The sequence below is a fragment of the Gavia stellata genome, chromosome 8 (genome assembly GCF_030936135.1).
Source record: "Gavia stellata isolate bGavSte3 chromosome 8, bGavSte3.hap2, whole genome shotgun sequence".
NCBI lineage: Eukaryota > Metazoa > Chordata > Aves > Gaviiformes > Gaviidae > Gavia > Gavia stellata.
Window position 1 is genome coordinate 12,678,920 of NC_082601.1, and position 14,807 is coordinate 12,693,726.

At 38.9% G+C, this 14,807-nt stretch overlaps 1 protein-coding gene across 1 annotated transcript in view; it reads left to right on the forward strand.

Moving 5' to 3' along the window:
* The window catches only part of MYLK (myosin light chain kinase), a 155,734-nt gene that overhangs the window by 75,395 nt on the left and 65,532 nt on the right, over nt 1-14,807 (forward strand). Inside the window, exons 14-15 of the mRNA XM_059820604.1 lie at nt 5,516-5,596; nt 5,954-6,843. Of these exons, the coding sequence (XP_059676587.1) occupies nt 5,516-5,596; nt 5,954-6,843 (971 nt within the window). The remainder of the gene's footprint in view (nt 1-5,515; nt 5,597-5,953; nt 6,844-14,807) is intronic.

Sequence of the window (14,807 nt, forward strand, 5' to 3'; positions counted from 1 at the left end):
AGCCACAATAATTTTCAGCAGCAAATAGTCTTGTCTAAATAGCTTTTGAACTGCCTGCATTTGTCTTGAATACTTGATTGAGAATTGTTTATATATTCAGAAACAGTCTTAACAGTACCTGAGAGGAGGAGAGCTGCATTTAGTGTCTTTCTCTGAAAAAGTCCTACAAAGTCTGTTAAAAATATGGAATAACTGAGAAACCACAAGTCAATTCACTGAAGAGTTTATAGAAAAGTTGACAGTGGGCTATTTTTAAACAATAATTTTCTTTTTAAATAAAATTATGCAGCTCCTTTTCATGTATTAATTTTAGAAGCGTGTTGCATAGCTGCTTTTAGGGAGTCATTCCTTCTCCAACTCTCTTAATTTAGTCTGTGCATGGTTTCCTACCAGTGTTAATTATTTTCCAGTTTTCTTCTCCATTATTCTTAAGCTCTAAATTATGTCCTAATACCTCCACAATTCTCCTTTTGTGTTGGCTGCTCACAAATTAAAACTCTGGTCTTAAAAATTTGGGTTTAACAAAACATCTATTTGTCTCTTTCCTTTCATCAGAGTGAGCTGACAAGGATGTATAGCCCAGTGTGATCCTAGTGTGATCCATCAATGATTGCTCGTTGGCTTTCTGTCTTTCCCTCCCTCGGCATTATTTAGAATATGTGTTTGCTTTGCCTTTTACTATATAGCAGACTAGTAAGTCTGACTTTTAAGAGGGTAGTCATTGTAGCCTCTCCTGGTCCTTGTTTTAAACCTACACAGACCTCTGATTCCTCTACACTTGCATTCTTCATTTTAATTGTCCTACTAATGTTCCACTGAGCCTGTTATTCCTCAGACCTCAAGGAATGGTGTTGCATAAATATAAAAAGAACAACAGATTCACCCACTACTGTGGTTCATCTATTGAAATTTGAACATTTTACAGCCTGCGAAATAACTGGCTCGTGCAGTTGAGGGATAAGAAGTCAGTCAGTGTCTCTGTAAAACCATTGTGATTGAAATGGGAAATAACAATCCTTTTTTGACTCAGAAAACCACAGACATCTTTTTCTTCTCCTGTCCTTTGCATCCTTCCAGTGATGCAAGCACTGGCATCTTTGTAGCCCAGTATGACTTTCCCATGTTATTTCAGTCAGTGTGCATATCGTAAATGAAGAGGTAAGCAAAGAGGTTGAAAGTACTGGACAGAGACTGTATTTGTTGAGCAAAGCCTTTATCTTTATAACAGCACAGTCAACATGAGAGACCTCAGAAATCCTCCTGCAGTTCCTTAAACAAATCATCTGCTTCATTAACCTTTGTCTTCTATTAGAAGTATGTAAATACTCTACTAGAGTATTTCTTTTCTCCCCCACTCCATCTTCCATAAATGTTTGGTTAGTGTTGATTAATCTTATTTAGAGATTTTGATAATCTGATTAAAATCAGAGGTAAACATTCATCTTATGAATCAGTGGTATCTTGAATACTCTGCAATTCAGGTTATATAAAAAGCAGTTGTAAGATTACATTCCATTACACCAAGCGGTAAATATAGTTCTCTCTTTCTGTAAAATACAGTTTGCAAACCTTCTTTTCTGCTATCAACACATTGACTATTTTTAGGAAAGAAAACCATGACCCTTCCCATTCCATTCTCGCACTCAATGCTGTAAAATGCAAATAAAATGATTGGTGTTTCAGGTATAAAAAGCTTTTGTCCAAACCCTCAAGTAAGGTAAATCAGTGCATCCTCTTTGAAGCCAGTAGAGCTGCTCTGCTTTATGTCAGCTAAAGTGATCCAGTAGATTAGTTGCTTTCTTTGGGGTTAAAGCTTCATAGAGTCTGGACTTTCTCTCCATTTAACAAACTCACAAAAGAGTTGCAAAACCTCATTCTGAGGCTTTGCAGTTACCTCCACTGAAGCACCAGCTATAGCTAGGGATCAACTTCTTTGCCCCTTTCAGTTCATTCTTAAAAAAAATGTAATTTACTCCGCAATACTTGTTTCACACTTGGTAGGCCAGTAGGAATTTTCGGTGTCCCCCCACACTATAATTAACAGTGGTTTTTTTCCTCTTCCTCCAGAGAGTGCTTCCTAGGGACACACAGACAATAAGTCTCATCTAAGGTTCAGTGAAAATATTTGAGTAGATTCTGCCAAGAAACTACTATTTCAAGATATTTTGAACATAAAAGCCATTCTAGGGAAAACTGATCCCACAATAGGACAGAGAGCTATTTTTAAAATTGCTTCAGGCTTTGCAGCTGGAGTTTTATTTGTTTTTGGTGAGCTTTTTTTAATATTATTCTTTGACATTTTAAAGATAAGTCCTGTGCATGGGCATTCTACGGAACAATCCTGCAAAAGTCAACACTTCCAGCCACTTCTTTACAGCATAGCTACTAAGCATAGGTTTTATCCATGTCTATCATTATTCCACAATAACAGAGCCACTAAGATCTGTCTTTGTCTAGGGTTTTGTTGATAAAATGCCAACACAGAGAACCTCAAGTTGCAGAAGTAATATTGTTATTGCCAAGATTCAAAACAGCAGAGACGTGAAAGACTTGACGTAGTGCTTGTGTACTGCAAAGCTCTATTTTTTCTAACTGCCCCTATGTATCTTGCCTTGCCTAGATTCTGAAATTGCGTAAATGTAAAAATATTTACAAAGTTTCCAGAATTATTCTTGATTGAATTTAGCATCTAAACCATCCAGTCCTTCTTAATTTTTCTTGGCTTGTTTCTCTTTTTCCATCTTGTGATGTCCAAGGTGGGTCAGCATTATTAACTTCACCTTTTTAGACTCTGCAACTGAATTCAGAAGTCAGAATTATGTTCTCCCTGCTCCTAAAATCAGTAATAAAACTCACTTTGATTTCATTGGGAGCAGGACTTGCCCTGAGAAGGCTACACTTTTGAACAGGGATATGATGGATCAGACACAGACTTGAGGTTTGTATCCAGTGCTCTAGTCTTCAGCCATTCACTTGAATCAGAAATCATAATTAAGATCAAAAAACTACCTTGTGAATAATTTTTCTGTCTAGGTACTTCTATGTCCCACTGTTGCCATAATTTGTAAGTGCTTCCCAAGGTTTTAAAAATAGAAAGAACAAAATGCTCTCCTGCTTTCTTACCCCCTCCTTTATTTTCCAAACCCTGTGAAAAATAGCTTAGTTTAGAGAGGTTTACTTTGCCTTCCTTCTTTCTTTCTTTGCGTGTGTGAAGATTTTGCAGAGGGAAAGAAGCATGGTAGAAATGGGTCCTGCAGAATTGCTATTATTCTTAACAGTGGTCAGGACCACATTCAGTATCCCTAGATCCCTCTCCTGGGATAGTGCTGTCTCTGTTACTTTAACCTGTCCTACTGGTGACACAATTCTTGTGGGCAAATATTTTTGCCATACAGTCATGACAGAAGCTGAGCAGTGGTGCCTCCCTATTTGATGTATGCTGTAAATTGTCTATACTTCAGCTTGCATGACTTCTATTTAGTCAGCTCTGGATTAGTTTGAAGTCCTAAAGGAAGAGTAATTGAGCTCTAGAAGACTTACCAGAGGGATCTTCTGGTAAACCAACAGCCTGCTAACAGCCCTGGTGAATGAGAAGTACTTGAGCATTTTCAGAGTGTGTCTGCTTTTCTTAAAAGCTTCTGAGAAGCAGGAAAAAAATTCATGAGTTTCAATAGTGGCAAAAGGGGCCAGTCTGAAATGCATTGTTTGAAGACAGCAGGTTTTCAGCAGTGTTGGTACCCTGCCATCACTTGATGTCACGCATAAGAGGAAGTAAGAATGGCAGGTCTCCAGTGCAGGACTGAGTTAAACACTCTCTGCATTGACTTGGATCCTCTCCTGCCATTTGGACAGTTTCTGTTTGGTACTCAGATGTTCTTTAGTCATTTGTATTGAAGGAAATTAGGGTTGTGGCTTTCAGTGCTTATGGATTGTCAGGCTTTCAGTCCTTATGGATTGCCTTCTATAGCAGTTTCTAGTGTACTTGTTGGATATAAAGTGTTGAAAACGTTTCTATGGCTTCTTCTTGTTAATGGTCTTAAGGTCAAATAAGATGTGTTCCCACCAGCAGGGCCTTTATTTTGCAATCCAGTTACTTCAGCCAACCCCACCAATTTCTTCTTGGTGTTAAAGGCTTGATTTTCATATTAGGCTGATCCACTCTCATTTTCTAAAGCAACAGAAAGCAAAGGAAATCTGTGTGAAAAGGTGATGGCACTAATTGCTATAATAAAGACATAACTGAGTGGTGCATCTGTGTTAATGTTCTTGCCTACCGTGTGACTTCATTGCAAGTTGCAAATGGGTGAAATTATAGTTTATTCACACAAACAGAACCATATCTAGGAATGTATTTCACTATTTAAAAAACAGGCCAGACAATATGTTTTTGGCAAACTAACAGAAAGGCAGTCCTGAGTCTGTGTTTTAAAATTGAGGGCAAAGTGGACTTGAAGGTGCTTTTATGTAGCAAGTCTTTTGAAAGAAGAACACAGCTGGGAAAACCCGTCTTTCTTTTCTTCCTCCCCCTAACACACATGTGTTTTGTTCATGTCCAGGAAATGTTTTCAGTAGCAAAAAATATTTTTGTTTGAAAAAGAGAAATCATCCAGGAGTTTGTAGTCCGTTTACAAGCTTATACTTAAACTGGGAAGAACAAAAGTGTTTTCACTAATAAAAGATATCTCTACTCCTTAATCAATTCAAGGCCGTTTTTTTAATAGCAGTCCAGGGGAGTGGTGGCAGCAGTTACACAACTGCTGCCCTGGGGAGTAAAATTTTGCTTTTGGCATCTCCTGTGTTAAGTAGAGAAGAGCCGTTTGAGGCTAGAAGAATGATATATATCTGCGGGAGGGAGGGAGCAGAGGGAGTGGGGGGAGCACTTTAAATGAATTCTTTAGTAGGAGCCCTTTCCAGAAGGCATCCATGGTATTCCTCTGCAAAAGGAAGAATAAGTACTGAGCACCATATATGGTGACACTTTTATGTTTTTTAATATAAACATGTACAGGCTGGAGCAATCCATGTAGATGGGTTTTGCTGATTGGTTGGGCCAGGGGGGAGGGAAGGAAATGAGACCCTGCTTTTAATATCTTAACGTTAGAAAACTTAAGAGCTCGGGTTTGAATAAATAAACAGTAGGCAGAGTTGGAAAGATTTTCAACTTTGCAAAACAGCCCCTTCCTCTGCCTTGATTTTCCAGCTTTTGTATTTGTTTTCCTTTAGCTTGTTTGTTTGCAGCTGTTTCATTCTGTAAATTGCTTTGACTTTTGTTCAGGGAGTATGTTGTTCCCAGTGTAGACAGCAACAGATCAGTAAAAGCTATTTGAGATAACTTGGCTCCAAATGTAAGGGGACCAAATCCACTCAGTCAACCACCACAATGCTGGGCATAGGAAAGGAGGATGCCACACTGGGTTTGAGCTGCTTTAGTGCAACACACAATCACTTAGCTCAGGCAAGTTACAGTTTTGGAGGGAGAAGCCTCTGCTTTTCTGATTTCACTTAAATATTTCAGGAACCAAGTTGGAGAATGCAGCTGCCAGGTGTCTCTGATGCTGCGGGAGAGTTCAGTTTCCAGAGCAGAAATGCTCAGAGAGTGAGTATTTTTCCCAGGGACTTGCATGGGTGGGTTCTATTTTTTGCTCCGTTAATTCCCTGCCCTTACAGACCCAGGCTGGCTGCTGTTCAACCTAATCCCCAAATGTGACCCAACAAATTGTTTTCATCATACAGGCTAAGCACATTGTACCAAGCCAGAGTAGAGAAGATCTTTTTTGTTTGTGCCCTTATATGGCTCCTGAAGTCATCATTGATGCAATAAACTAATGGAGTGTGCTCCTCTAATCAACCTCCCCTTCTATAAACACATTTTGTTCCTGCACTGAGATTGTTCCCTGACATTTTTAAACCAGCCCCTTTCCTGGCTCTCTTTCTTTTCTTTTTCGGATCATAGTGGGAGGGAATCAGCCAGCTCTGAAGAGCGAAGAGATGGTGGAGATCATGGCAAACTAACATTTGGTAGAACAAGTGGCTTCAAAAAGAACAGCAGTGGTACCAGAGCAGCTGAGGAAGGGCAGGAAGACGTCCGAGGTGTGCTGAAGAGACGAGTAGAAACTCGGGAACACACAGAGGAAAGCCTGAGGCAGCAGGAAGCTGAGCAACTTGATTTCCGTGACATTTTAGGCAAGAAAGTCTGCACCAAAAGTTTTTCTGAGGAGGAACTGAAAGAAATCCCAGCCGAGCAAATGGACTTCCGAGCAAACCTGCAACGGCAGGTCAAACCCAAGACCTTGTCAGAGGAGGAAAGGAAAGTTCATGCTCCTCAGCAGGTGGACTTCCGCTCTGTGCTGGCCAAGAAAGGCACCCCAAAAACCCCACTGCCAGAGAAGGTGCCACCTCCTAAACCAGCAGTTACAGATTTCAGATCTGTGCTGGGCTCAAAGAAAAAGCCACCTGCAGAAAATGGCAGTGCTAGCACCCCAGCACCAAATGCCCGCACCAATTCTGAAGCCCAGAATGCGACCCCCAATTCTCAAGCCCCTGTTGCCAAACCAGCAGTGAAAAAAGAAGAGAAGAACGACAGAAACTGTGAACATGGGTGCGCAGTGGTAGATGGTGGAATAATTGGGAAAAAAGCTGAAAACAAAGCAACAGCAAGCAAACCACCAGCAAGCAAAGGAACAGCACCCTCCTTTACAGAGAAGCTTCAGGATGCTCAAGTGGTAGATGGTGAAAAATTGGTCTTACAATGTCGGATTTCCTCTGATCCCCCTGCAGCTGTCACCTGGACTCTAGACAGCAAAACCATCAAATCATCAAAGTCCATTGTCATCTCCCAAGAAGGTAAATTAATTGAATTACAAGCCAGCTGGATGGCGCACTGTTATATCTGGCTCTTGATTAATAATATTTAGTTCATTAAAGGTAACACAATACTTTATTTAAGTCCTGTGCCAGTAACTGTTTCCAGATGCAACTTTCTTGTTATTTCAGTGGAGTACACAAGGAACAGTATTGTTTGACATTTCTTGCAGATTCTCCTTTAACAGCCTGCAGATGTAATTTTTATAAAGTTGAACTTCTTGCATTTTTAAATGCTATTTACATTGCTAACGCTGTTTAAGGAGCTGGTACATGCCGTTTATTTAAGCTGAACTTCAAGGACTTAGAACATTGAAAACAGAATAATATTATTGCTGGTTTACAAATTCTAATTTAACTCTTCTGTGTGTTTAATATTTCAGGCTTTTTATTGCAATAAGAAACACAGAAGCCAAGAGCAGTTGTGTTGTAGAAAGAAATTACTACAACTTCAAGTTACATAGTTAAGATCAGAGTTGAGAACTGATTTCCAGTTTATTTAATGCCCCACCACAGATGCTTCTGTTGCCTTTACAGACACTGAAATACATGAACCCCACTGGCCTGACAACTTTTAATTAATTTCAAAACGGTACAGAGTTTGGTAAAAGTCCTCAGAGAGAACACTTACTGTTGTCAGATTAAGTGATTTCTTTATATTCCACATTCTGGATAATCAAACTCAGACTGGTTTTGTATGAAAGTTAATATTGTATCTAAACAAAATATATTTTCCTTAGGACAAAATAGGGAGGATAACTGATAATACAAAAAACCTTCTTTGCTTCATATATGTTTCATAAAACACTGAGGGAATTATATGGAAAATGACACTGTCCTGCACATTGTAGTAAAATAGTTCATGTTCACAATAAGAATTATAGCTTGACACAGGGGTCTGCATTCTTAATTGTGAATCTTTCTTCATTTAATCCAGACTATTTTCAATGTTATTAAATGAGAACCAAATGAATATGCAAAATGTTTCACCACAATGAGTGAATCCTTGTGCAGTGTTCCAAGCACTGAAACATGAGGATTCCTTTAAAGTGGATGCAGTCAGAAACAACATTGCCTTCAGATAGGGTGGGGGGAAAAAAGGTACCTGAGTACTACATTAAGGGGATACCAAAGTAAGTAGAATGAAAGAGGGAAATGGTAGCAGGTGCACTGTGTCTGGCATGTATCTGAAGTAGCATAAAAAATTTATTTATCAGTACATGATGATTTTCACCAGAGGGGACTGTATAGAATAGGGGTAATTGTCATGTACATGAGAAAAAGTTGACTGGTGGAAATGCCATCCTTGTAAAAAGGACTGAGAGGATCAGGAAGGTGAGAGACTGCAATTTAATCAGCTTTACACTGCAAGCAAGATTTCAAGAGTTTTCTTTGAGTTGCTCAGAGTGAAAAGAAATTATGCATCTCAAAGTTTCATGTCTCCTATCAAAGCACATCAGATAGACAGCATCTCTGTATCAAAGGTTTTGAGCTATCGTGGAGCCTCCTAAATTCTCGAAGCTTTAGTGTTGTGGTGCTGCAGAAAGCTTTTTTCTTGACTGAAATAATCTGAGTAATTGACTGTTACAATCCCCCAACTCATATTCACTTTAAAAAATGGTATTGCAGAGCTGAAAATCCAGTGTAGTTGTGTTTACATTGAAGTGATCCTCATGTACAGAAATGCTCTGCCACCTGCCTGAGCAGGGCATGTGACTTATCACATCCAGTTTGTCTGGGCTAGGTGACACTCTTGGTCGCAACACCCCAGAGCTGACACTTTGTCAGGATGTCACACTTCAGCAATGTTTTCCATTGAGGTGAGGAACGAAGGTCACCACTGGGTAAGGAATCCACTGTTTCAGGACAGCTTCTTGCAGGGAGTGAAGAAACTGTCCTTACGTTTGAGTTGTACTTGCATTATTACACTAGTATCATGCTTAGGTAGTCAGTATTATCAGTACTTCAAAATTATGCTTTCTTTTGCACATATTTGCAGAGGATCTTAGAAAGAAATATTACACAGGGAAGTAAGTGCTACAGTTTTCTCCTTTAATGGAGAGAAATGGAATGAGGATTAGAATGATTTTTTTTAAACCTCATTACATACCCTCTGGTACACTGAGGGGATGCATTGCATGGTGGTCAGTTTAGGTTTTTTCCTGACAGTACCTGCTAGCTTTGGCACTTGGAGAACAATGTGTTGCTGCTCTCCCACTGTGAGATGCTTTCATGCCAACTGTTAAGTAATTAACTAGGTATGCATGATACTTACTTTAAGTAAGTTCCAGTTTTCTTAGAGATTGATTTTTCTCTTTTTCCCTAATTAGGAACACATAAATAGTTGAAGGAACCAAGGGAGGAGAAGGAATAATTAGAGCTACAGACTAGAATTGAGAAATAACAAATTCAGGATGAGTATCAGGAAATACTTTTCAATAGAGAAACTGTATGGATTAGTCTCACAGAAAGTGTTTGGAGCAGCTTTAAACATTGAGAGCAACAATAAAACTAGATGCAATACTCAGCAGCCCAATGCCAAAATCCCAGATTCCATCTTTTGCCCCAAACACTGAATAGGCAGCTTTGTCATGCCTGCAGGTGTCATGTTCTTCAGCAGCAGTGCCTTTGGCCCATCTTGGAGTAACATTTAATGGGCTCTGCATATAATCCTCCTGAGTCATCCTCAGCTGAAGGAAGGTTGAGTCTGTGGGGAAGGAGAGGAATTCAGAACAAATGGACCTAGCTCACATTAATGGGCTTAGTTCTGGCAAAGCCATTTTTTATTTCTTTGGTATGACTTTGCTCCTTTTGTGTTCAGCAACAAACTCCACTATGGAAGTGGATAGACTGGGTCTATTCTTAGCTATTTCATCAACTGGTTTTGTGCTGCTATGATGTTTGGTGGTGAACACTGGTTCTCACATACGGAAAATTTTCCAGCGGTAATTCACAGAAGAATAACTTACTTGTTCTTAGTGAGTTGGATACTGTAAGATCCTCTATCTAGAGTGAGACATGTCTATCTGCTTCTTATCATACTACAAGCCCATGTTAGTCAGTATGGGCCACTGGCCCACAAACTGTTCAATGTAAGTAACACATGAACCTGCAGAATGCCATATATTTGTCTTTTGGAAATTAAATTAACCCTCTCTGTCATTGCCAGAAAGCAAAAAGAGATAGCAGTTTGCTAATCTCCTGGTGCCAAATATATTGTGAAGATAAATACATAAAATCTGGTTTCAGGAACATGCCCACCTGATAAAACAAGTGGCATATCTGGCCAGGAAGGGCAGACTTAAAAGTATACTTGTGTGTAACAAGTTCACAGGATAGGCAAACTAAGTAGTCCCTTTATGTAGTCACTCACCGAAAGTAACTTTGCTTGGCATATTTGTCCTAGCTGATAGTAAGCCCCTTTACCTGTTAGAAACAACTCTATTCACACATCTGCTCTGTGTTTGAAGAGGCTAACACTACATTGCCTGTCCAAGGCAGTTCAGCCATTAGTGTGCAAGAGAAGGGGGGATGTTAGCCCCACTTCTGTACCGTCAGAGAAGCCCAATTCAAAAACCAGGATCAGAATAATCACTGATTGGTAAGGTCTTTGGCAAAGGAAAAATTAAATCCTCCTCCAAAAAAGACCTTCATCTTCAGGCATATTTATGCAGTATTTGTGCTGTATTCTAGTACTTAATCTAGGGCTTGCAATGTATTCCGTTATTCCAGGGTTAAGTTTACATTATCTATTAGAAGTCAGAATCTGGGCAGCATTATACTGAATGTCACAATCACAAGATACCTAAGATCAATCTCATTCCTTCCATTTTACATTTCAACTATTAATACTGTTTTGTTTCTCTTTGAAATCATGAACATCAGTACTTGTTTCTCCATTTCTTTTAATAATTTCCCAAATAGTATTCTGTCAGTTGATTGGCGTGAGTGATTGTTGCTTAAAGTATCATTTTTATGACAAAGGGAGCTCTTACACCATTTTTCTTTTACGAACATGTCTGACCTGCTAAGGGTTTATAAATGGTTTGATTGTATATTTTTCTTCTTTTAAACACTTGTCAGAGTGTGGTTATCTACATTCCTGGGAATGGGTTTTGCCTGTGAAATCTCAAAATAAGTGGTAACTGTAACAAACACACAAAAGAGGGTACTCATAAATTAGAGTATTATGCATTTATATGGGCAGGTTAGCTCGTGTGTGGTTGAGAGGTAGTTAATTTTAATATGATAGAGTTCTTCTTTATTTGAAGTTACAGGGGGCTTTTTGTTTAGAAAAAATTTTTTAAGAAGGCCCTAGCAGACATTACAGTGGAGTTAGACATATAAGGACTGAGTAGAACAAGCTTCCTGACACGTGAACTCTTTAGAGCAGGAACAATTTTGTTTTACATTTGTATAGTACTTGGCACAGCAGTACCCTGTGCTAGTGTCCTGCTATGTGACTCACTCTTGAATAGAAAATCCGGATAGAAAATTTTTGCGTGGTTACAAAAGTTGTTCTAGAAGACGACAGTGAAAGGGGATTGGAAGCTGGCTTCCTTACTAGACTGGAGAATTGAGGCGCACAGTGAATATAAGTCAATACTGGCAAACTTGCCATTTTTTAAATCAGCTTGCTCTGCTTTGTTTAGCTAGATTTAGTACTATGTGACTACATAGATTGAAGAGGAACTTCTTAATATAGGCTCAGGTAGCAGTGATGGTGTAGCTTAGAAAATGCCCAGAGTTTGTATTGCTTTGTGTAAGACAGCATTTTTTTCTTCCTAAGTGTCTTGGCAGCATAAAGAGTTGGTAATCGTGTTAGCAGTAATGCCTTAAAAACTTTCTTGTGACTTAACATAACTCCTAAATCTTCCTTTCAGTTGTGCAAGTCTGTGTCTGTCAGTCTAACAAGGATCTGCCATGACTTTTTGATTTCTTTTTAATTAACTTTGAGCAAGAGTTTGATGTGTAATTAACACAAGTCTGTGTACTGCTGAAAGTAGATAGATTCTGCAGCTTAAAAAAAGCCTCTTCAGAAAGTTTAAGGCTAGGGAGATCGTCTCAGCATCAGTTCTGACACAACTCCATGGTTTTCACATGCCACAAAATTTCCCTCTCTACTGCCATTTTTGTCTGAATCTTCCTTCTTCCAGAAATGCATGTAGTGTAGGTTTAAATATAGCAGAAGAGAGACATTTGCTATAATCATTGGTAATTTATTGCAATATCTAATTATTCTTATAAATGTTTTGTTTTTAAACCAAGAAACAAAGCAATGTCTTATTTCTAATTTGAATTTATCTGGTTTCTTCTTCCATACACTTGCTTCCTTTCTATGCTAAGCTAAAGACCCCATTTGTACTTGATAAATGGCTTTGACTCTGTAATCAAGATACCTCTCTCTTTTTTTCGAAACTTGACAAGTCAAGCTCTTACTAACTTTCTCTCCATAATGCACTTTATCCAGCCCTTGGAGGCTTGGGGCTGTTTTGGTTTGATTTTCATTTTAATACCTCCTCTTCAGTTGCTGTTTGCTGGTTTATTATCTTATTTAGAAAATAGGCAGCAGAACTGTATGTCGGTATCAGCATCAGTGAGATGGAGGTCACCTTCCTATTGCTGTGCTTACTGGAGGTCATTGGTCTTCTTCTTTCTACCTCACAACAGTGGAGCTCATGTTTGTTACTTTTGTATTAAACCTTTAAATCTTCTGAAAATAGAGCATCCCTTGCTATCCCTGGATGCTTGTCATTTCACTGTCTTAAGCCCCATTTTCTTGGACTCAGCTTAACAAGTAAATGAGGTTGTTTATGAGGACTGCCCTGTTTTCGCTCTCTTTCTGTCTTTCTTTTTTCCAACATTTTTTCTATCATCTGTAAGTTTATCAACATTAATTTATGAATACTTCTACATCACAGATTATAATATTGAATAACTTTGGTTCTAGTCTGATCACAGAGGAAATCAGCCAGAAACATACCAAGTGATGATCTCCTATTGTCAGCTTCTTCATGAGATCTTTATTTTGGCAGCTCTAACTCTTCCTAACATGAATGTCATTAATGTAGTAATACAACATCAATTGCAAGCAGAATAATGTGAAATAACACAAATATTTCAGTAAAGACTAAGAAAATTACCTTTACACAGATACATTTGCCAGCTAAATGTGTAATCTCATGAATAATAAAAGTAGGTTTCTTACATTGTTTTCCTTAAAACTATCAATTAGCAATAATTAAATTTGACAATTTTTCTTCTCTGAAACTCATGTGAGTTTTTTCACTACTTTGCTTGTTGTCATTGTAACTGCAGTCAATATTTGCCAGGTCAACCCACTTGCCATTTTTAAACATGACTGTGACACTAGCATATATTTGCACTTTGCCAGACAATTTGTGATTTATTGGAAAATTAACACCAGTGGGCCAACAAGTTCCTTAACAAATTTGTTACAGCTCCTAGGCACAATTTCTCATGGCCTAGTATTTATTAATATTGCCTAAATATTCCATAGTACTTCTTTATCCGGTGGGGTACATATGAGAAAGACATAAACTTCAGTCTGCATCACGGATAGGAGTCAGGAAGTTGGCCAGCTAGATGCCAGTGCAGGGAATTAGACTCAGGAGCTGTTGTTTTTTGGTTTGTGTATTTGTTTTATATCTGAAGTTGACTTTCTGTGGAGTTTTATGGAAAGAATGCAGAAGCCTAGAGATATTTTGAACTGGCTTGCACTATTTTTGAGTAAGTCAGAAAATCCTTTAATAGCTCAAAATGCAAGGGAAAGGCTTTGTGTATCTAAACCAGAGCCTCCAGTAAACTGTCAGCTTCTGTGGCTGTTAAGGTCTTTTCTAGAGCTGCACCAGTTCCAGTGTGTAAGTGGAAGATCCCAGTACTCATGTTTATTCCAATCCTGCCCTTTGTGACGGTTTTTTAAAGACTGCCCATGGGCTGGTTCCTAAAAAAAAAGTAGAGGGATGGGAGGAAAAAATTGATAGCAAATTCTTTTAGTTGACTGGGATTTGTGAAGTGCCAGGATTCAGAATACCCAACTGCAGTAACCGGTCTGGGCTTTCTTATAGTTATGAGAAAATAAACTTGTCTCAGGTCATGAAGGGTTTTTGCAGAGGAAATACCAAATACTTTGTTGAAAGACATTTGGCTTTATAGCCACAGGAATTGACTGTAGCTCTAGATCACAGAACATAGGCCTATTGGGGAGTTTCCTGTCCTTATGAAATGTCATCAAGTTTTGCCTGTTTGGGTGGTGGGGTTTTTTTCTGGTTTTCTAAGAAAATGAGGTTTCTACAGCCATGTGCTCTCTCAGCCTCCCCTTACACTCCTAACCCAGCCTGGCTAATATTTTTTTGAACCATTGGCCAATTTCACACTAAGTCCTAGTAGTCCACAGTTTCATGAAAACTAGTGGCTAAGTAAAGGAGAATGACCCAAATTATCTCATTTCCCCTCCACTCCTCCACTGAGGGCAGAATATCACCATTGCATCTGGTGGTAGCAACAAGCCCAGCAATCCCCATGTACTTTGTATGTGCTGTTCCAGTGTAGTTGCTGGGGAGTATGAAGAAGTGGAGGAAAATAGGATACAGATTGTTGCTGCAGGGGGGTGGAATTCAGGAGAAAAAGGATGCAGACCTTGAAAAAACAGATTTCTTCATTCTCCTTCTCACAAAATAACTTAATTAAAATTCAACACATATAAATATTCTTTTGGAAAGAGTAAGACTGTCATTATTTCATGAGGACTCTGCTTCCAGTGGAATAAGCCAAATACAGGTTCCATCAGACTCCTGCCGTGCAGCCTACCCAGAGCTAGATTCTAAAAGCAAAACTAACAAAGCACTAAATGCCCATGGCAAGTCGAGGATCATCATGAGAAAACCCTAGGATTTGCTTCTAGATTTTAGTATAAGTGTGGGGAA